The sequence below is a fragment of the Gorilla gorilla genome, chromosome 17, assembly GCF_029281585.2.
Source record: "Gorilla gorilla gorilla isolate KB3781 chromosome 17, NHGRI_mGorGor1-v2.1_pri, whole genome shotgun sequence".
NCBI lineage: Eukaryota > Metazoa > Chordata > Mammalia > Primates > Hominidae > Gorilla > Gorilla gorilla.
Genome location: NC_073241.2, coordinates 99,419,750 through 99,443,479, shown reverse-complemented (window position 1 = coordinate 99,443,479; position 23,730 = coordinate 99,419,750). Strand labels below are relative to the sequence as shown.

At 38.1% G+C, this 23,730-nt stretch overlaps 1 protein-coding gene across 4 annotated transcripts in view; it reads left to right on the top strand.

Moving 5' to 3' along the window:
• The window catches only part of RTTN (rotatin), a 287,438-nt gene that overhangs the window by 178,861 nt on the left and 84,847 nt on the right, over positions 1-23,730 (top strand). For all 4 annotated transcript variants that reach the window (XM_055368332.1, XM_019014234.4, XM_055368333.2 and 1 more), the window contains 5 exons: positions 490-709; positions 17,214-17,342; positions 17,798-17,908; positions 21,868-22,026; positions 23,304-23,375. In XM_055368332.1, coding sequence (XP_055224307.1) covers positions 490-709; positions 17,214-17,342; positions 17,798-17,908; positions 21,868-22,026; positions 23,304-23,375 — 691 coding nt within the window. The remainder of the gene's footprint in view (positions 1-489; positions 710-17,213; positions 17,343-17,797; positions 17,909-21,867; positions 22,027-23,303; positions 23,376-23,730) is intronic.

Genomic DNA, 23,730 nt, shown 5'->3' with positions numbered 1-23,730 from the left:
CAGGCTGGAGTGCAGTGACACATTCTTAGTTCACTGTAACCTCAAGCTCCAGGGCTTAAGAGATCCTCCTGCCTCAGCTTCCTGAGTAGCTGGGACTATAGGTGTGCACCACCACACGTGGCTAATTTTTTTTATTTTAATTTTATTTTATTTCATTTTTTTAGAAATGAGGTCTCACTGTGTTGTGTTGCCCAAGCTGGCCGCAAGCAATCCTCCCACCTCAGGCTCCCAAGGCACTGGGATTATAGGGGTGAGCCACAGCCCCGGCCCAGTGTAATTGTTACTTGTATTTTATATGACATTCTCTAGTTGGTATTTTATGCTTTCCTTGAAAAGTCTCATTTTGATAGAGACTATTTTTCTGCCATTTTGTCTGGTTCATTTTCTTCTATTACTATGAGTTTAAGTAACCTTTTATAGCCAGTAAGATAGCCCATTAAGCCCATTATACTTCCTTGGTGGTTGATTTTCCCTCTTTTGCATACATAGGAAATGCTCGGAACTTCTTTACGTTTTTCAAACGCAGCTGGCTCTGAAACTGCTCCAGTGTCTGAAAGTGACGGATGCGCCTCATTTCTATGGCCTGCCGTCCCTTGAGCGGACCTTACGAGGGATGGCTAACCTCACTGCGTTTCCAGGATGGAGCTCACACTCTCCTCTCACAAACCCTCTAGATATCTGTGTGAAGTACTTGTCAGGTCTCCTTGAGGTAAGTAAAAATAGCATATGGTAGTTATTTACTATTAGTTGCTTTTACTTTATGCCAGGCCACAAGTGCATTATATGTTACTCTATTCAATGTAGAATATTATACATTATTTATATAAGTCATAATAGTGAAATGTTTTAGTGATTTTTATTAATAGTTAAGTAAGGAAGGTCACTTTTATAAATACCCTCATTTTCAAAAGAAATAAATGGAAACTTTTGATGCTCAAAGGAAGTGTTCACTAGAGCATTTCAGATTTTGGATTTTTGGATTAGGAATGCTCAACCAGTAAGTATATGATACAGATATTTCAAAATCCAAAGAACTCCAAAATTCAAACACTTCTGGTCCCAAGCATTTTGTATACGGCATACTCAGGCTGTACAATGTTAAAGGATATTTGTTTTTTCTTTTTCTTCCAGTTTGTGCAGTTTTAGATGCTACTGCTATGAACATTGTTATCTTTTGGTGAAAATGAGCATCTTTTTTGACGTTTTATCTTCTGTTATTGAAATATGTAAATATAGCCAATTTTTATATGTTGACCATGTATCCAGCAATGCTTATTTCCAATATCAAAACAAAAGCCTTTAATTTTTCACCCTTCAGTATGCTGTTTATAGTTTTTTTTTGTCAATTAAGAAAAATCAAGTTAAGGAAGTTTTCTTTTGTCCTGTTTTGCTAGGAGCTTTGTTTTTTAATTCATAATTGTATATTGCTTTTTTCTATATCTTTTAAGATAATCACATGATTTTTCGCTTATATTCCATTACTGATTGATTTTAAAATGTTAAACAACCTTGCATTTCTCGAAACATTTCAGTTAGGTTGTGATGTATTAGTCTTTTTATATATTAGTGGATTTCGTTTCTCAATTTTTTAGAATTCTGAAGTTTTTAGACTTATTCTACCTATTTCCTCATGTAAAAAAGTTTTTTGAATTTTGCATCTTTTTTCTCTTAAAGAATTTGTCAGGTTTTTAATAATCAAAATCATTCCATTCTTATGACTAAAATGGGAGAATGTGAGATTGTAAGAACGTGACTTTTTCAACCATTTTAAATTTTTTCCTTTATATAACTTTCTTTTTTGGAATAGCTGATTTGCATTAGTGTGATTTTGTTCTCTAATGTTAGGTAGAATTTGATCGTGAAACAATCTTGGTTTGAAGTTTTCTTTTTGGGAAGATTGTAAATTATGAAATGAAATGACTTTTTTTTTTTTTGAGACAGAGTCTTGCTCTGTTGCCCAGGCTAGAGTGCAATGGCGTGATCTCAGCTCACTACAACCTCCGCCTCCCGGGTTCAAGTGATTCTCCTGCCTCAGCCTCCCAAGTAGCTGGGATTACAGGCGCCTGCCACCACGCACAGCTAATTTTTGTATTTTTAGTAGAGACGGGGTTTCACCAGGTTGGCCAGGCTGGTGTCGAACTCCAGATCTCAGGTGATCCACACCCGTCTTGGCCTCCCAAAGTGCTGGGATTACAGGTGTGAGCCACTGCGCCTGGCCTGAAATGACTTTTTAAATAGATCTAAAATCGTTCAGAGTTTCTTTTTATGTGTGTCAGCCTTAGTAAGTTATGTTTTTGTAGAACTTAAAAACTTTTTATCTAATTTTTAAAATTTGTTACTATGAAGGTATTCATCAAATCATCTTACACTTTTAATGTCTGCTGAATCTGTAGTGAGGTCCCCTTTCATTGCAGACATTAATTATTCCTTTCTCAATTTTTCTTGGTTTATCTTTCTAATAGAATGAACCTTTGGCTTTGTTGAGCCTCTCTTTAACGTTTTTCTGCTGTTTTATTTCTGCCAATATTTATTATCTCCTTCTACTTTTAGTTTAGTTTACAGCTCTTTTTTTTCTAATATTTTAAGGTAGAGGCTTATGTCATTGATTTTTTTAAAAGTCTTTCTCAAATGAGTGTTTTTAGCTCTAATCCTCTAAGCATGGCCTTATGCCATGTTTTTATCATCATTTAGGTCAAAATATTTCTACTGTGATATAATAAATATGACAATGATATGGTTGTACATATTTCTATGAGAACAGCCTCATCACAGTGGCCTGACAATTTTGCATATCTGCCCTTGGGCTTCATAGACAAGGCTTAACTACAGCCAATCTAAATCTTGGCAGAATTTCCTGTGATCCTTCTGGAACATGAGAATATGAAAGGCTTATGAGCAGCTGACTATGCAAGATTGATTCTCATTTACTTCACAGTCTATTAGGAAGTCAGTTAGGAGCCCGTTTCTTATTGGTTCCTAGGTTCCGACGAGCACTGGGCTTTCTGCCTTGCTCTCCTTTGGGCATAGCTACAGCTTATAAAACTGCTTTACTGCAACACGGCATGGGCTTCTCCGCAACAGGGTGTCCTATATCTTTGTTACAGTCATCTGGCCCCTTTGTTTCAATGTCATCCTGTGCAAGGGATACTAGTAGCTGGCACCTTTGACTATTCTTGCTTTTGCTGTTTATGTAGGTAATAAACTGTCTGAATCCAAAAATTACTCATTGTTTTCTTACTGGACAAATCTGTCAGCCTTGTTTTGATTGCTAACTGTGTTCGGACCTCAAGAATGACTCTTGTAGGAAGCACTGCAGAGTTAGATTTTGAAAGATAAGTAAATTGATAATGATAGCAATAGACATTCTAGACATGGAATTTTCTGATAAAATTGTATCTATAACCTCCTGTTTTTTTTCATGCTGTGGGTGACTTCTTGCCATCATATAATCTCTACCTACTGCCAGATTATTTTTCAGAAACATAAATTTTTCAATCCAAACGTCTTTTTTTTTTTCAAGAGCATAAGACTCAATATTTTGCATTTAGAGATTTGCCTCCATTGTAGTTTTTTCCCACGTCTCTGAATTTTCAGTTATATCTGGCTGTTTTTCCAAAATAAAAATGCACTTTAAAAAGACTGCTTGTTTCACATAGTTTCCTCTCTTTTACGGATGGCAATATCTACAAAAAATTTAAGATCTAACTTACTTATTTACCTTCATTTAGTAAACCTTTTCTTATTCTTCCAAGGTTGGATACTTACCTAATACTGTTTGGCCTTTCCTGTAGGTTATATACCTGTAACAATTTATATATGTGGCTATTACTTAATACATTATATTTTTATTTATTTTACTTTATTTCTTTGAGACAGGGTCTTACCCTGTTGCTCAGGCTGGAATGCAGTGGCGCAATCACAGCTCACTACAGCCTCAACCTCCTGGGCCCAAGTGATCTTCCCACCTCAGCCTCCCAAGTAGCTGGGGTCACAGGTGTGCACCACTACACCTGGCTGGTTTAATTTTTTTGTAGAGATGGGTCTCACTATGTTGCCCAGGTTTGTCTTGAATTCTTTGGCGCAAATGATCTTCCCACTTTGGCCTACCAAAGTGCTGCTATTACAGGCATGAGCCACTGTACCTGGACCTTTATTTTGTTTTCTGCATTGCTCTAGTAGACTATGAGCTTATAAGTATCATCTTTGGGCTATTTCTACTATCCCATGGCTACTTCATTGACCTAGCACCATGGTTTTTACATAGTGGTTAGTGAATCAGCTAATTAATATATGTGCTACATAATACATATATATTGTGTATAGTTTTTAAATTAAGATACAGTTTGAAAAACATTTTGGAAATGTAGCATAAATGATTATAAAAATATGTTTTATTTTTGTATTTTTATTACTAAATAATGATTTAAATAATGTATATATATATTTTTATCTGGTCTTATCTAGAACTTTTTCCCAAAAGCACATATTGTTTTTAAAACAAATTTAAAGATTATAAATACTCTTTGCTGTACTATAAAATTTAATATGAATTTCACTGGAGTCCCTTTAATAAAATAAATTTCGGAGAGGTTCCAAGATGGCCAAATAGGAACAGCTCTAGTCTACAGCTCCCAGCATGACCGATGCAGAAGACGCGTGATTTTTGCATTTCCAACTGAGGTACCGGGTTCATCTCACTGGGGCTTGTTGGACAGTGGGTGCAGCCCACGGACTGTGAGCAGAAGCAGGGCGGGGCATTGCCTCACCCAGGAAGCGTAAGAGGTCAGGGAATTCCTTTTCCAAGCCAAGGGAAGCCGTGACACATGGTACCTGGAAAATTGGGACACTTCCACCCTAATACTGTGCTTTTCCAATGGTCTTAGCAAACAACACACTAGGAGATTATATCCCATGCCTGGCTTGGAGGGTCCCACGCCTACAGAGCCTCGCTCACTGCTAGCACAGCAGTCTGAGATCGAACTGCAAGGTGGCAGCGAGGCTGGGGGAGGGGTGTCTGCCATTGCTGAGGCTTGACTAGGTAATCAAAGCGGCCGGGAAGCTCGAACTGGGTGGAACCCACCACAGCTGAAGGAGGCCTGCCTGCCTCTGTAGACTCCACTTCTGGGGGCAGGGCATAGCTGAACAAAAGGCAGCAGAAACCTCTGTAGACTTAAACGTCCCTGTCTGACAGCTTTGAAGAGAGTACTGGTTATCCCATTACAGAGTTTGAGATCTGAGAACAGACAGACTGCCTCCTCAAGTGGGTCCCCGACCCCTGAGTAGCCTAACTGGGAGACGCTTCCCAGTAGGGGCCAACTGACACCTCATACAGCCGGGTGCCCCTCTGAGACGAAGCTTCCAGAGGAAGGATCAGGCAGCAACATCTGCTGTTCTGTAACATTTGCTCTTCTGCAGCCTCCGCTGGTGATACCCAGGCAAACAGGGTCTGGAGTGGACCTCCAGCAAACTCCAGCAGACCTGCAACTGAGGGTCCTGACTGTTAGAAGGAAAACTAACAAACAGAAAGGACATCCACACCAAAACCCCATCTGTACGTCACCATCATCAAAGACCAAAGATAGATAAAACCACAAAGATGGGGAAAAAACAGAGCAGAAAAGCTGAAAATTCTAAAAATCAGAGCACCTCTTCTCCTGCAGAGGAACACAGCTCCTTGTCAGCAACGGAACAAAGCTGGACGGAGAATGACTTTGACGAGTTGAGAGAAGAAGGCTTCAGAAGATTGGTAATAACAAACTTCTCCAAGCTAAAGGAGGATGTTCGAACCCATCACGAAGAAGCTAAAAACCTTGAAGAAAGATTAAACGAATGGCTAACTAGAATAAACAGTATAGAGAAGAACTTAAATGACCTGATGGAGCTGAAAACCATGGCACAAGAACTACATGACATATGCACAAGCTTCAGTAGCTGATTTGATCAAGTGGAAGAAAGGGTATCAGTGACTGAAGATCAAATGAATGAAATGAAGCGAGAAGAGAAGTTTAGAGAAAAAAGAATAAAAAGAAACAAACAAAGCCTCCAAGAAATATGGGACTATGTGAAAAGACCAAATCTACATTTGATTGTTGTACCTGAAAGTGACGGGGAGAATGGAACCAAGGTGGAAAACACTCTTCAGGATATTATCCAGGAGAACTTCCCCAACCTAGCAAGGCAGGCCAACATTCAAATTCAGGAAATACAGAGAACGCCACAAAGATACTCCTTGAGAAGAGCAACTCCAAGGCACATAATTGTCGGATTCACCAAAGTTGAAATGACAGAAAAAATATTAAGGGCAGCCAGAGAGAAAGGTCCCGTTACACACAAAGGGAAGCCCATCAGACTAACAGCGGATCTCTCGGCAGAAACTCTATAAGCCAGAAGAGAGTGGGGGCCAATATTCAACATTCTTTTTTTTTTTTTATGATTTGCTTTTTTTTTTTTTTTAAGTATTTATTGATCATTCTTGGGTGTTTCTCGGAGAGGGGGATGTGGCAGGGTCATAGGATAATAGTGGAGAGAAGGTCAGCAGATAAACACTTGAACAAAGGTCTCTGGTTTTCCTAGGCAGAGTTCCCTGCGGCGTTCCGCAGTGTTTGTGTCCCTGGGTACTTGAGATTAGGGAGTGGTGATGACTCTTAACCAGCATGCTGCGTTCAAGCATCTGTTTAACAAAGCACAGCTTGCACCGCCCTTAATCCATTGAACCCTGAGTTGACACAGCACATGTTTCAGAGAGCACGGGGTTGGGGGTAAGGTTATAGATTAACAGTATCCCAAGGCAGAAAAATTTTTCTTAGTACAGAACAAAATGGAGTCTGCTATGTCTACTTCTTTCTACACAGACACAGTAACAATCTGATCTCTCTTTCTTTTCCCCACATTTCCCCCTTTTCTTTTTGACAAAACCGCCATAGTCATCATGGCCCGTTCTCGATGGTCGCTGTCTCTTCAGAGCTGTTGGGTACACCTGCAGAAAGGCTGTCACTTCATGCTTGGAAGATTGCACAGCGGCCAGGCAGAGGCGCTCCTCACTTCCCAGACGGGGCGGCCAGGCAGAGGCGCTCTTCACTTCCCAGATGGGGTGGCGGCTGGGCAGAGGCGCTCCTCACATCCCAGACGGGGCAGCTGGGCAGAGGCGCTCCTCGCTTCCCAGACGGGACAGCTGGGCAGAGGCGCTCCTCACTTCCCAGACGGGGCGCCTGGGCAGAGGCGCTCCTCACTTCCCAGATGGGGTGGCCAGGCTCAACATTCTTAAAGAAAAGAATTTTCAACCCAGAATTTCATATCCTGCCAAACTAAGTTTCATAAGTGAAGGAGAAATAAAATCTACAGAGAAGCAAATGCTGAGAGATTTGTCACCACCAGGCCTGCCTTACAAGAGCTCCTGAAGGAATCACTAAACATGGAAAGGAACAAGCGGTACCAGCCACTGCAAAAACATGCCAACTTGTAAAGACCATCGATGCTAGGAAGAAACTGCATCAACTAACGAGCAAAATAACCAGCTAACATCATGATGACAGGATTGAATTCACACATAACAATATTAACCTTAAATGTAAATGGTCTAAATGCTCCAATTAAAAGATACAGACTGGGAAGTTGGATAAAGAGTCAAGACCCATCAGTGTGCTATATTCAGGAGACTGATCTCACGTGCAGAGACACACATAGGCTCAAAAAAGAGGGATGGAGGAAGATCAACCAAGCAAATGGAAAACAAAAAAAGGCAGGGGTTGCTGTCCTCTCTCTGATAAAACAGACTTTAAACCAACAAAGATCTAAAGAGACAAGGCCATTACATAATGGTAAAGGGATCAATTCAAGAAGAAGAGCTAACTATCCTAAATATATATGCACCCAGTACAGGAGCACCCAGATTCATAAAGCAAGTCCTTAGAGACCTACAAAGAGACTTGGACTCCCACACAATAATAATGGGAGACTTTAACACCCCACTGTCAACATTAGACAGATCAATGAGACAGAAAGTTAACAAGGATATCCAGGACTTGAACTCAGCTCTGCACCAAGTGGACCTAATAGACATCTACAGAACTCTCCACCCCAAATCAACAGAATGTACATTCTTCTCAGCACCACATCACACTTTTTCCAAAACTGACCACATAGTTGGAAGTAAAGCACTCCTCAGCAAATGAAAAAGAACAGAAGTTATGATAAACTGTGTCTTAAACCACAGTGCAATCAAACTGGAACTCAGGATTAAGAAACTCACTCAGAACAGCTCAACTACATGGAAACTGAACAACCTGCTCCTGAATGACTACTGGGTAGATAACGAAATGAAGGCAGAAATAAAGATGCTCTTTGAAACCAGTGAGAACAAAGACACAATATACCAGAATTTCTGGGACACATTTAAAGCAGTTTATAAAGGGAAATTTGTAGCACTAAATGCCCACAGGAGAAAGCAGGAAAGATCTAAAATTGACACCCTAACATCACAGTTAAAAGAAGTAGAAAAGCAAGAGTAAACACATTCAAAAGCTAGCAGAAGGCAAGAAATAACTAAGAACAGAGCAGAAATGAAGGAGATACAGACACAAAAAACCCTTCAAAAAAAATCAGTGAATCCAGGAGCTGGTTTTTTGAAAAGATCAACAAAATAGATACACCACTAGCAAGACTAATAAAGAAGAAAAGAGAGAAGAATCAAATAGATGCAATAAAAAATGATAAAGGGGATATCAACACCGATCCCACAGAAATACAAACTATCAGACAATACTATAAACTCCTCTATGCAAATAAACTAGAAAATCTAGAAGAAATGGATAAATTTCTGGACACATACACCCTCTGAAGACTAAACCAGGAAGAAGTTCAATTCCTGAATAGATCAATAACAGGCTCTGAAATTGAGGCAATAATTATTAGCCTACCAACCAAAAAAAGTCCAGGACCAGCATCATCCTGATACCAAAGCCGGGCAGAGAGACAACAAAAAAAGAGGATTTTAGACCATATCCCTGATGAACGTCAGTGCAAAAATCCTCAATAAAATACTGGCAAACTGAATCCAGCGGCACATGAAAAAGCTTATCCACCATGATCAACTGGGCTTCATCCCTGGGATGCAAGGCTGGTTCAACATGCACAGATCAATAAACGTAACCCATCATATAAACAGAACCAAAGACAAAAACCACATGATTATCTCAATAGATGCAGAAAAGGCCATTGACAAAATTCAACAGCCCTTCATGCTAAAAACTCTCAGTAAATTAGGTATTGATGGGGCGTATCTCACAATAATAAGAGCTATTTATGACAAACCCACAGGCAATATCATACTGAATGGGCAAAAACTGGAAGCATTCCCTTTGAAAACTGGCACAAGACAGGGGATGCCCTCTCTCACCACTCCTATTCAACAGTGTTGGAAGTTCTGGCCAGGGTAATCAGGCAGGAGAAAGAAATAAAGGGTATTGAGTTAGGAAAAGAGGAAGTCAAATTGTCCCTGTTTGCAGATGACATGATTGTATATTTAGAAAACCCCGTCGTCTCAGCCCAAAATCTCCTTAAGCTGATAAGCAACTTCAGCAAAGCGCAGGATACAAAAATCAATGTGCAAAAGTGACAAGCATTCCTATACACCAATAACAGACAAACAGCCAAATCATGAGTGAACTCCCATTCACAATTGCTTCAAAGAGAATAAAATATCTAGGAATCCAACTTACAAGGGATGTGAAGGACGTCTTCAAGGAGAACTGCAAACCACTGCTCAACAAAATAAAAGAGGACACAAACAAATGGAAGAACATTCCATGCTTGTGGATAGGAAGAATCAATATCATGAAATTTATAGATTCAATGCCATCTTCATCAAGCTACCAATGACTTTCTTCACAGAATTGGAAAAAACTACTTTAAAGTTCAAATGGAAACAAAAAAGAGCCTGCATTGCCAAGACAATCCTAAGCCAAAGAACAAAGCTGGAGGCATCATGCTACCTGACTTCAAACTGTACTACAAGGCTACAGTAACCAAAACAGCATGGTACTGGTAGCAAAACAGAGATATAGACCAATGGAACAGAACAGAGCCCTCAGAAATAATACCACACATCTACAACCATCTGATCTTTGACAAACCTGACAAAAAGAAGAAATGGGGAAAGCATTCCGTATTTAATAAATGGTACTGGGAAAACTGGCTAGCCATACGTAGAAAGCTGAAACTGGATCCCTTCCGTACACCTTATACAAAAATTAATTCAAGATGGATTAAAGACTTAAATGTTAGACCTAAAACCATAAAAACCCTAGAAGAAAACCTAGGCAATACCATTCAGGACATAGGCATGGGCAAGGACTTCATGACTAAAATACCAAAAGCAATGGCAACAAAAGCCAAAATAGACAAATGGGATCTAATTAAACTAAAGAGCTTCTGCATAGCAAAAGAAACTACCATCAGAGTGAACAGGCAACCTACAGAATGGGAGAAAATTTTTGCAATCTACTCATCTGACAAAGGGCTAATATCCAGAATCTATACAGAACTTAAAGAAATTTGCAAGAAAAAAACAACTCCATCAAAAAGTGGACAAAGGATATAAACAGACACTTCTCAAAAGAAGACATTTATGCAGCCAACAGACACATGAAAGAATGCTCATCACCACTGGCCATCAGAGAAATGCAAATCAAAACAACGAGAAACCATCTCACACCAGTCAGAATGGCAACATTAAAACGTCAGGAAACAACAGGTGCTGGAGAGGATGTGGAGAAATAGGAACACTTTTACACTGTTGGTGGAACTGTAAACTAGTTCAACCATTGTGGCAGACAGTGTGGTGATTCCTTAAGGATCTAGAACTAGAAATACCATTTTACCCAGCCATTCCATTACTGGGTATATAACCAAAGGATTATAAATCATGCTGCTATATTCATGGAACTAGCCCAAATGTCCATCAGCGATAGACTGGGTGAAGAAAATTTGGCACATATACACCATGTAATACTATGCAGCCATAAAATAGGATGAGTTCTTGTCCTTTGTAGGGACATGGATGAAGCTGGAAACCATAATTCTCAGCAAACTGTCGCAAGGACAGATAACCGAACACTGCATGTTCATGCTCATAAGTGGGAATTGAACAATGAAAAACTTGGAAACAGGGTAGGGAACATCACACACCAGGGCCTGTCATGGGGTAGGAGGAGGGTGGAGGGATAGCATTAGGAGATATATCTAATATAAATGACAAGTTAACAGGTGCAGCACACCAACATGGCACATGTATACATATGTAACACACCTGTACATTGTGCACATGTACTCTAGAACTTAGAGTATATAAAAAAAAATAAACTTCATTTTTAAATTATAAATATTAAAAAAGGTTCAACTGTCAGTATACTAATTAGTTATTTTCTGCTGTCTATTAGAAATGTAAAAATTTTAAAAAACAGATATATTAAAGAGTTAATGATAATATTTCTTAGAAAGTCAGCTCCTCTAGTGCATTTAAAATATAATTCAGTTAGTCTAGCTAGTGGCCTATCTATCTCATTTTTTCAAAAAAACAACTCCTGGATCTAGTGACCTTTCGAATGGTTTTTCATATCTTGATTTCCTTCAGTTCAGCTCTGATTTTGGTTATTTCTTGTCTTCTGCTAGTTTGGGGTTGATTTGTTATTGCTTCTCCAATTCTTTAAGTTGTGATGTTAAGTTGTTAATTTGAGATCTTTCTAACTTTTTGATGGAGGCATTTAGTGCTATGAATTTCCCTCTTAACACTGCCTTAGCTGTGTCCCAGAGATTCTGATGTGTTGTAACTTTGTTCTCATGAGTTTACTTGTGTAACAAACATTCACGTTACCCGTGAACCTAAAAGTTTAAAAATTAAAAAAATATATAATTGAACCTATAAGTACCTAGTTTATAGCATTTTTTGTAATGTGATTTATAAATACTCTATTTATCAACCTTTTACAGAGTCAGTCTCCTCTAGAAAGTGAGTTTTACTCTTTGAAATCAGGAATAGATGAGGACCTGCTGTAGCGGTAACTAAAGAAGAAGTGAAGTGTTGCCTCATTTATGTTTAGAAACTATCAGAAGTGCTTTTGTTTTAAAATTACATGCAAAGACTTTAGATCACACCTACGTTTCAAATACCAGAAATTGAAATGAACTGTTTATGTATTGGAGAACAAAAGGGCTTAGTTTTAGGTAAGAAGTGTAGGCAAAAAGGCAGTAGTCCATTCTGTGTTCAGTTGTCTTTGAGGTAATAAAATTTAGTAACAGTTTGTTAGCTAAAGGATACATAAAAAGCACAGTCCCTGTTATGTAATGTTTCGCAGTTATAAAAAATTTGATTAGCCAATCTTGCTTTGGTTTAAAAAGGAGGTCGTTTTGTGCTTCATAAAACATCTCGAGCAGAAAATCTTTATGACTTTATGTTAAATGGCAGGCAAATATTAGGAAAGAATCCGTCACTTTTGTTAAAAATTGTAGCAGGGTAACATTTAATCTTGGGACTATCTGCTTAGTTTATTAATTACATAAACAGGTATCCCTGTTGTACTACTAATGACTAAATTCATCTTTTAAAGAATAAAGTAAGGCTTATGTGAGAGAACATTGAAACAAGTCATTGTTGGTCCAAATGATTTGCTTCATAGTTTCTTAGTAATTAAAGCTGTTTCCTTTTTGGAAGGGAGCCATATTTCTAATAAAAGATTAGCTTGTTTCTGCACAGTGAAATTTGAATATGAGTATTTGCTTTTTGTAGCTGTGAAATGAGACTTTTTAACTAAGCATGATTAATTATGATAGGTGAATAAACTATGATAATTAAATCTTTAAATCAGATACATGATGTGTAATTCCAGAGGTCTGACAAAAATATCAAGTTGAAAGAAAATACTGGCAAAGGTCTTGGCTTGTCATTTATAAGCTAGAATTAAAAATCATTACACAGATCACAGATGTTAGATATCTCCAAAGATGACTTAGAGGAAGATAATAAGGACCTGATCATTTAGATATTTTATTTTTCAAGTAGTCACTTAAAATTTTAAATTTTTGACCTTGGGGAAGGGGCAGCTGTGGGCACAGCTTCAGCAAACTTAAATATTCTTGCCTGCCGGCTCTAAAGAGAGCAGTGGATCTCCCAGCACAGCACTCAAGCTCTGCTAAGGGACAGACTGCCTCCTTAAGTTGGTCCCTGAACCCTGTGCCTCCTGACTGGGAGACACCTCCCAGCAGGGGTTGACAGACATCTCATATAGGAGAGCTCCACTGGCATCTGGCAGTGCCCCTCTGGGACGAAGCTTCCAGAGTAAGGAACAGGCAGCAATCTTTGCTGTTCTGCAGCCTCCGCTGGTGATACCCAGGCAAACAGGGTCTGGAGTGGACCTCCAGCCAACTCCAGCAGACCAGCAGCAGAGGGGCCTGACTGTTAGAAGGAAAACTAACAAACAGGAATAGCATCAACATCAACAAAAAGGACTTCCACTCAGAGACCCCATCCAAAGGTCACCAACATCAAAGACCAAAGGTAGATAAATCCATGAAGATGAGGAAAACCCAGTGCAAAAATGCTGAAAGTTCCAAAAACCAGAATGCCTCTTTTCCTCCAAAGGATCACAACTCCTTGCCAGCAAGGGAACAAAACTGGACAGAGAATGAGTTTGGTGAATTGACAGAAGTAGGCTTCAGAAGGTAGGTAATAACAAACTCCTCCAAGCTAAAGGAACATGTTCTAACTCAATGCAAGGAAGCTAATAACCTTGGATAAAGGGTAGAGGAATTGTTAACTAGAATAACCAGTTTAGAGAAGAACATAAATGACCTGATGGAGCTGAAAAACACAGCACCAGAACTTCGTGACACATACATGGGTATCAATAGCCGAATCGATGAATCAGAAGAAAGGATATCAGAGATTGAAGATCAACTTAATAAAATAAAGCAAGAAGACAAGATTAGAGAAAAAAAAAAAAAAAACAAAAGGGAATGAGCAAAGCCTTCAAGAAATATGGGACTATGTGAAAAGACCGAACCTACGTTTGATTGGTGTACCTTAAAGTGACAGGGAGAATGGACCAAATTGGAAAAAACTCTTCAGGATATTATCCAGGAGAACTTCCCCAACCTATCAAGAAAGGCCAGCATTCCAATTCAGGAAATACAGAGATCACCACAAAGATGCTCCCCGAGAAGAGCAACCCCAAGACATGTAATCATCAGATTTACCAAGGCTGAAATGAAGGAAAATATGTTAAGGGCAGCCAGAGAGGTCGGGTTACCCACAAAGGGAAGCCCATCCCTGTTAGTCTTACCAGCGGATCTCTCTCAGACACCCTGCAAGCCAGAAGAGAGTGGGGGCCTATATTCATTATTAAAGAAAATAATTTTCAACCCAGAATTTCATATCTAGCCAAACTAAGCTTCAAAAGCGAAGGAGAAAATCCTTTACAGACAAGCAAATGCTGAGAGATTTTGTCACCACCAGGCCTGCCTTACAAGAGCTCCTGAAGAAAGCACTAAATATGGAAAGGAACAACCAGTACCAGCCACTGCAAAAGCATACCAAATTATAAAGACCATTGATGCTATGAAGAAACTGCATCAACTAACGGGCAAAATAACCAGCTAACATCGTAATGACAGGATCAATTCACGCATAACAATATTAATCTTAAATGTAAACAGGCTAAATGCCCCAATTAAAAGACACAGACTGGCAAATTGGATAAAGAGGCAAGAACTATCAGTGTGCTGTATTCAGGAGACCCATCTCACATGCAAGACACACCTAAGTTTGAAATAAAGGGATGGAGGATGATTTACCAAGCAAATGGAAAGAAAAAAAAAAGCAGGAGTTGCAATTTTCATCACTGATAAAACAGACTTTAAACCAACAAAGATAAAAAAAAACAAAGAAGGCATTACATAATGATGAAGGGATCAATGCAGCAGGAAGAGCTAACTATCCTAAATATATATGCACCCAATACAGGAGCACCCAGATTCATAAAGCAAGTTCTTAGAGACCTACAAAGAGACTTAGATTTCCACACAATAACAGTGGGAGACTTTAACACCTCACTGTCAATATTAGATCAATGAGACTGAAAATTAAAAAGGATATTCAGAAAAAAAAAAAAGGGATATTCCAGAGTTGAACTCAGCTCTGGACCAAGCGGACCTAATAGACATCTACAGAACTCTCCACCCCAAATCAACAGAATATACATTCTTCTCAGCACCACATCGCACCTATTCTAAAATTGACCACATAATTGGAAGTAAAACACTCCTCAGCAAAATCAAAAGAACGGAAGTCATAACAAACAGCCCCTCAGACCACAGTGGAATCAAATTAGAAGTCAGCATTGAGAAACTCACTACAAACCGCACAACTACATGGAAACTGAACAACCTGCTCCTGAATGACTACTGGGTAAATAACACAATTAAGGCAGAAATAAATTAGTTCTTTGAAACCAAAGAGAACAAAGACACAATATACCAGAATCTCTGGGACACAGCTAAAGCAGTGTTTAGAGAGAAATTTATCTCACCAAATGCCCACAGGAGGAAGGGGGAGAGATCTAAAATCGACACCCTAACATCACAATTAGAAGAACTAGAGAAGCAACAGCAAACAAATTCAAAAGCTAGCAGAAGACAAGAAATAACTAAGATCAGAGCAGAACTGAAGGCGACAAGAGACACAAAAAACCCTTCAAAAAAAATCAGTGAATCCAGGAGCTGGTGTTTTGGAAAAGATCAACAAAATAGATAGACCACTAGCCTGACTAATAAAGAAGAAAAGAGAGAAGAATCAAATAGACACAATAAAAAATGATAAAGGGGAGATCAGCACTGATCTCACAGAAATCCAAACTACCGTCAGAGAGTGTTATAAACACCTCTATGCAAATAAACTAGAAAATCTAGAAGAAATGGATAAATTCCTGGACACATACACCCTCCCAAGACTAAACCAGGAAGAAGTTGAATTCTTGAATAGACCAATAACAGGCTCTGAAAATGAGGCAGTAATTAATAGCCTACCAACCAAGAAAAGGACCAGAGGGATTCATAGCCGAATTCTACCAGAGGTACAAAGAGGATCTGGTACCATTCCTTCTGAAACTATTCCAAATGATAGAAAAGAGGGAATCCTCCCTAACTCATTTTATGAGGCCAGCATCATCCTGATACCAAAATCTGGCAGAGACACAACAAAAAAAGAAATTTTCAGGTCATTATCACTGATGAACATCAATGCAAAATCCTCAATAAAAGACTGGCAAACTGAATCCAGCAGCACATCAAAAAGCTTATCCACCATGATCAAGTTGGCTTCATCCCTGGGATGCAAGGCCCGTTCAACATACGCAAATCAATAAATGTAATCCATCACATAAACAGAACCAGTGAGAAAAACCACGTGATTATCTAAATAGATGCAGAAAAGTCTTTTGATAAAATTCAACATCTCTTCATGCTAAAAATTCTCAATAAACTAGGTATTGATGAAACATATCTCAAAATAATAAGACCTATTTGTGACAAACCCACAGCCAATATTATACTGAATGAGCAAAAGCTGGAAGCATTCCCCTTGAAAACCAGCACAAATTATTTATAAACTCTTTAAAAGGATGCTATAACATTTTTAAAAACATTATAAGCATATTCTAAGTTACAACTGTGTACTAGGAGGGCACCACACATCTTTTTTTTTTTTTTTTTACAGACTTTAAAAGGAAAAATATTGAAACTAAGAATTTTTGTTTTTGTTTTGAAAAATTACAGGATCTCACTCTGTAACTTAGGCCAAGTGCAGTGGTGCAATCATAGCTCACCGCAAGCTCCAGCTCCCAGGCTCAAATGATCCTCCCTCCTCAGCTTCCCCAGTAGCTGGGACTACAGGTGTCCACTGCCATGCCTGGCTAATTTTTTTCTTTTTTAAAGTAGACTGGGTCTTGCTATGTTATGTAGGCTGAAGAATATTTTCTTTTAACAATGGTAAAATACCCATAACATAAAATTTACCATCTTATTCATTTATAAGTATATAAACTAAAAATATTACAACTTTATAAGGTAAGGATTCAATTCATACAAGTCAGTAGACAGTTATATATTTATCTTTATATACCATTGAGAATAAAGCCACCATGAAATTGTTTACATTTGTTTTTCAGGTCATTACTTCTTTTTATGTGGAGCGTGGAGGAAATGCTATGTCCTTCATGGGAAAAGGTGTTACAAAGAGCACAATTCTTTGCTTGCTTCACTTATCCCATGAGATGATGGCCCAGGCTGGGAGCTCGGTGAGCGCATTAAAGCTGTCTATCTTCTGAACATTTGCTTGAAAGGGAATGTGCTGTGTCCAACACATTTCAAGCATATAAACTTGCCACATGAAAATGTCTCTTTTGACTTTTCTTTTTAGGTAACAAGAATGGTTTTTGACTAGAATATTTCTTAGAAGTTGTATATTAACAAATCTGAATCTTATTTGAAATTGATTCAAATGTGCATTCACTGAAAAACTACATTTTGTCTACATTATGGGAAAAATAGCTTCTGTCAAAAAATTGTTATGTTTAACTTTTTAAAGAGAAACAGATTTTTTTGTTTGCCTTTTTTGGCTGAATAATGGATTAAAACCAAGTCTAAAATACATTTTCACATTGTTTTCATTAAAAATTCTTGTTTTAACCTTCCTGCATTTTATTTTTAGAAACTTACCTAAAGTATTTCTGTTTCCCTTGTTTCCCTCTAGGAGTGGATGTCACTTTGGTTCTTGCCTTTGGGTAGTCATAGTGAAGAACATATTCCTACTCAACAAGGATTGGCTTGGTTGATTCCATTATGGGTTGATCGGGACCCAGAGGTGAGTGTGAAGGAGAATCAAGTGTATTGTGTTTAGATTAAAAAACAAATGACATGGGGCCGGGTGCAGTGGCTCATGCCTGTAATCCGAGCTCATTGGGAGGCTGAGGTGGGCAGATCACGAGGTCAGGAGATCGAGACCATCCTGGCTAACACAGTGAAACCCCGTCTATACTAAAAATATAAAAAAATTAGCCGGGTGTGGTGGCAGGCACCTGTAGTCCCAGCTACTTGGGAGGCTGCAGCAGGAGAATGGTGTGAACTTGGGAGGTGAAGCTTGCAGTGAGCTGAGATTGTGCCACTGCACTCCAGCCTGGGCAACAGAGCCAAGACTCCGTCTCAAAAAACAAAAAAGAAAGATACAAAACATATATACATATACATAGTTATATTATGGGATTATTGTAGTGACTCTACCTTATGTTTTATTTAAGCCCTGTTTTAGCTTAGGCTGCCATAACAAAATACCACAGACCGGGTGGCTTAGACAACAGAAACTTCTTTTCTCATAGAAGTTTTGGAAGCTGAAAGTCCAAGATCAGGGTGCCGGCATAGTCAAGTTCTGGTGAGGGCTCTTCTGGCTTGTAGACGGCTGCCTTCTTGCTGTGTATTCACGTGGCCTTTCCTTGGTCCATGCATGTGGGGCAGGGGAGGGAGGGGTGGTATAGAGACAGATTTGTCTTTTTTATTATAATGTTACCAGTCTTATTGAGATAGGACCACTCCCTTATTATCTCTTTAAACCTTAATTATCTCCTAGAAACCCTATCTTCAAATGTAGTCACTTGAGCATAAAGACTTCAACATATGAGTTTTGGAGGGACGCAATTCAGTTCATAGTTTTCCATCCCTGAGCCCCTGAACTTCATGTTCTTCTTCTATGCAAAATGCTTTTATTCTCCCTCAACAACCTCAAAAGTCTTAACTTATTGCAAAATCAACTGTAAAGTCTAAAGTCCAAAATCTCATCTAAATATCATCTAAACCACATCTGGGTAAGTCTCCAGATATAAACCCTCCTGAAACAGAATTCTTCTCCAGGTGTGAACCTGTGAACCCATACAAGTTATGTGCTTCCAAAAGATGATGGTAGAATAGACATTCCCATTCCAAAAGAGAGAAATAGGAAAAAAGGAAGAAGTGATGGGTCCCAAGCAAGTCCAAAGCCTAGCAAAACAAATTTCATTAGATGTTAATGCTCAAGGATAATGTTCTTTGGCTTGATGCTGTGCCTTACAGGCCCACCAGAGTGACAGCATCTATCTAGATGGCTCTGTGGGGTGACCCCACCCCTTTGGTTGTCTTCAAGAGCCCCGCCCATAAAGCTGTCTTCAAGGGCAGCCATGTTCCTGAAGCACTGGGCAGGGTTATCATTCTGGCCCACAGAAATCAGAGGTCTTTGAAACCAAGGAGGAAAAGCCACGCTCGAGTCCTGTGGTGGGATTAGCAGCGTGGTGATCTCTGAATCATTTTTTGGGTCATTCTTACTTTTCATTGAAGAATACAGTAGTCCTCCCTTATCAGAGGTTTCATTTTCCAAAAGCAGCCTGAAGATCAGTAGTAGCCAAACCCTCCCTCACAATGCCTACATCATTCACCTCACCTCATCTCTTTATGTAATCATTGTATCATCTCACATCAATATAAGAAGGCTGAGTGCAATACAGTAAGATATTTTGAGAGAGACCACATTTATATATTTTGTATTATAACATATTGTTGTAATTGTTCTAGTTTATTTTTAGTTATTGTTAATCTCTTACTGTGCCTAATTTGTAAACTTTACCATAGATATGTATGTGTAGGAGAAAACATAGTAGTTACAGGGCTCAGCACTATCTGTGGTTTCAAGCATCCACTGGGGGTCTTGGAATGTATTCCCCATGGATAAGGGAGGGACCACTGTAGCACATATTCGCTTACAGAATCCAGGAAGTCCAACAGCTTTCCTTCATTCTCTGCATCTTTCTCTATCCTCTTTAGTTCAAACTGGCAATGTCTTTGCTGATATAATCCCATCTCTATTCCTGGCTTCTGCTGAGATGTCTGATTAAGTCCATGAATTGCACCCGTGATCTTTTTCTTAAATAGTTATTCAGCCACACCCTCCATGTTCTCTTTAGAACAAGCTTTCTCATTTTTTTTGCACAGATAGGCTGAGAATTTTTCAAATCTTGTTCTTGTTTCTTTTTGCTTACCCATTCTTAATTCCTTCTTTAATTCATCTCTCTCCCTTTGCATTTTGCTATAAGCAATCAGGAGGAACCAAGCCAATTTTTCAACACTTTGCTTAGAAATCTTCTCAGCTAAATATCCAATTTCATTGCTCACAAGTTCTGCCTTCAACAAAACACTAGAACATGACCACAGCTTAACCAGTTTTCTTGCTACTTTATAACAAGGATTGCCTTTCCTCAAATAACCTTTTTTAAATAACACTTTCCTCATTTTTGTCTGAGATCTCATGAGAATTACCCATGTCTACATTTCTGGCATCCACCTCAAAACTCTTCTAGCCTGTAACCCATTACCCAGTGCCAAAGTCACTTTCATGTGTTCAGGCATTTGTTTCAGCAGCATCCCCACTCCTTGGTACAAAAATCTGTATTAGTGTGCTCAGGCTTCCATAACAAAATACCATTGTCTGGGTGGCTTAAAAACAGAAATTTATTTCTTGCAGTTCTAGAGGCTGCAAGTCCAAGATCAGAGTGTCAACATGGTTGGTTTCTGGTAGGGCACTCTTCCTGATTTACAGAGGGCCACCTTCTCACTGTGTGCTCATATGACCTCTCCTTGGAGCATGCACATGGAGAAAGATTTCTCTCCTTCCTGAGGCCACCATTCCTAGTGCAGTAGGGTCCCACCCTTATAACCTCATTTAACTGTAATCACCTAATAGCTCTGTCTCCAAATACAGGTTGGGGATTAGGGCTTCAACATACGAGTTTTGAGGAGACACAGTTCAGTACACAGCACCCTCATTTTCAGTCAAATTTGTTCGAATATAGATTGAAAATATAAAAGAGAAAATGTTATAGTATCTATTACCTTCAGAAGAGTGGAAAATTATTGGAGAAGCTTAGCGATTTTGAAACATTTGAAAAGGATCTGGAAATTATAGACATGCAACACTTAAGTGTCATGTAATGAAATTAAATTAAATGCAAAAAATTGCATTTGCATTACAATACAAAATTTTGTATTATTTCTTTCCAGTTTTAGCCAGTTGTTTACTTTTTTCAAGCAAAATATGCTATTATGATAAAATTTATAGAAATATTTGAAATACATTTTTTAGTCACATTGAACTTGGACTTACGACTTGACTATTTTATGACTGCATTTTTTAAAAATTCTATAGCTGTCATTGAAACTATATTTTGGATTGGAATTCAGAAATTTACCAAAACGTGTGGCTTGAACAGCAGTGGTTCTACAGCAAGCATATTATATACCACATCAATTTTATTTGGGAACGTTTTTCTCTTGAAGAACTTTTGAGGAAAATACGAAATGCCTTGTAAAATGATAATTACCTCTTTGTTTAGAAGTTTTAAGAAAGTTAAAATCATTTATTTGGAAGAAACATTAAAAAATTAAGAAAGGTAGAACAAAGAATAGCTACCTTTTTTAAGAATGAAGAATAAATTGAAATTGTGTTCATAAAATGTAAGTGCCCTATGCTTTCCTTAGAAAAAGGCTTGCAAACTATAATTTTTATGCATCTTTTTATACCCAGTTTGCTTTGAAATTTGCTTATATTTAATTTTTCCTATATTATTGCTTTCTTGAATCATGGAATGGAGGACAGTGTCTTCTATAGGTGTCTCTTATAATTTAGGATCATAAAACCAATGGCATATTTTTTTAAAGTATGATATTTATGTACCAGAAAAACTAAGAATTCATGTTAGGAAAAAGGCTTATTTGATTCAACAACTTTCTCTTTAATTTGAACAGGTGAGATTCACTTCACTGGGATTAGGATCAGCACTGACCACCCTTGAAACTGGCTGTGTGGCCTTAGCAAACAGTTGTCAGAACATTTCCGGTGGGCTGTGGGGAACTGTGGTGAACATTCTTCTGGACCAGTCAGAATGTAGTATGGTGCGCCGGGAGGTATGTCTGTCTTTTCTCCTTTTTTTCCTTAGAAATTCTTTGTGATGGTATCCGTAAGCGATACTTGACTCCTGCTCAACATGGTGGACTGACCACTGACCATGATCTCTTCTGTCTGTGAACACCCAAACAAAATGACAGTAGAGGATTTAAAAGGTATTCATGCACAGGAAAAACTGGAGTCCTTCCTTCTGATAAGATAAAATCGGAATATACTATATTTTAATGTGAACTTTTTTTATTATGCGTTGAAAGGTAGTTCACAGGAAAAATTACTTTATATTATCTCAGCATTTATGGGTCTCTGATATTTATGAAGCTTTAGTATAGATAAGAGGCTGTCAAAATAACTCTTTGTAGTATTTATCATATAACATGAGAGGGAAAAATAAACCCTATTTTAATTCTTTCTGAATAGCTTGTGGTTTTTTTTTATTGCTGCTTTTGTTAAAGTAATGATTCATGTAAATGGTTTTAAAACAATAATCAAATTGTACTTAGAGGCTTATGAAAAAAAACAGCAGCTCCTGGGTCCACCATTAGCAGTTGCCAGCTCCAAGCTCAAAAGGCTAGTTTTGTTGCTATTTGCCTTCATGTTTTTAAGTAGTGATGTTTATATTTATGGCTGCTTCTTGATTTATCAACTTTAAAGCTTTTCCATCACTTCTAGTTATCATGGTTGGAAATGTCAGTTTCTTAGAATCCTCTTGTTAATCCTGTCATTCTCCCATTATGGTTATTTCATCTTTCATTAAGCAGACTATCAATGCTCCTATTTGTATGATTATTTAATTTGATCATCTTCAGGATGTAGTCAAGTTGGACATTTGTGGTTTGTATTTCTAGTTAGCAAGTTTTTATTGAAAGGAGTCTGTATAAGAGAAGGGAGAAAGTGGGGCAGAGGGGTGTGTGTGTGTGTGTGTGTGTGTGTGTGTAATCTGAAAGGGGACAGTAGAAACCTAAAATTATATTTCTTAAATGCTACCAGAAGAATTTATGTTATACAAATCATTTTTTAATAAAGCTGAATTCTGAAATAGGAAAAGATATATTTCCTGATGAAATAATTTCATATACCGTTAGGTCATTACCTAACAAGGTCATCACCTAACAAGAAATACAGTTTGACAGTTCTCATAATGACCTCTCAGTATGTGCAGTTGACCAGAGATGTCTTTTGCTATTACATTACAATATATTGGTTATTTCAGAGATGACCACAAGATGGCAGTATTGACCTTTTTTTTTTTTTTTTTTTTTTTTTTTTACATTTTCAGGCGGCATTTATTCTTCAGAATCTCCTTGTAATTCCAATGCCTACAGAAATTATAAAGGATTATACTTGGCAGGTGGGTGATTTTAAACAATTATCAACCTAGTAGATATTTCAAATTAATTGGTGATAAATTTTCAGTATAAGTAGTATATTTCATTATTGATGAAACTATATACAAGACAACAAGGGTCTCTTAAAATAGAATGTAGAATTTTTTCTTATGCTGACCATACTTAAAAATTCTTCTCTATAGTGTTCAAAATAATTTAAAGCAAATAATAATAGTTAACATATGTTTACTATGTTTTAGGCACCCTTCTAGAAATGTAAGACATAGTAACTTGTATAATTGTTTGAATTGTGAACTGTTACTATCCTTATTTTCTAAGCTTAGGAACTTTTGCATAGAGAGTTTAAATAGTTTGTCC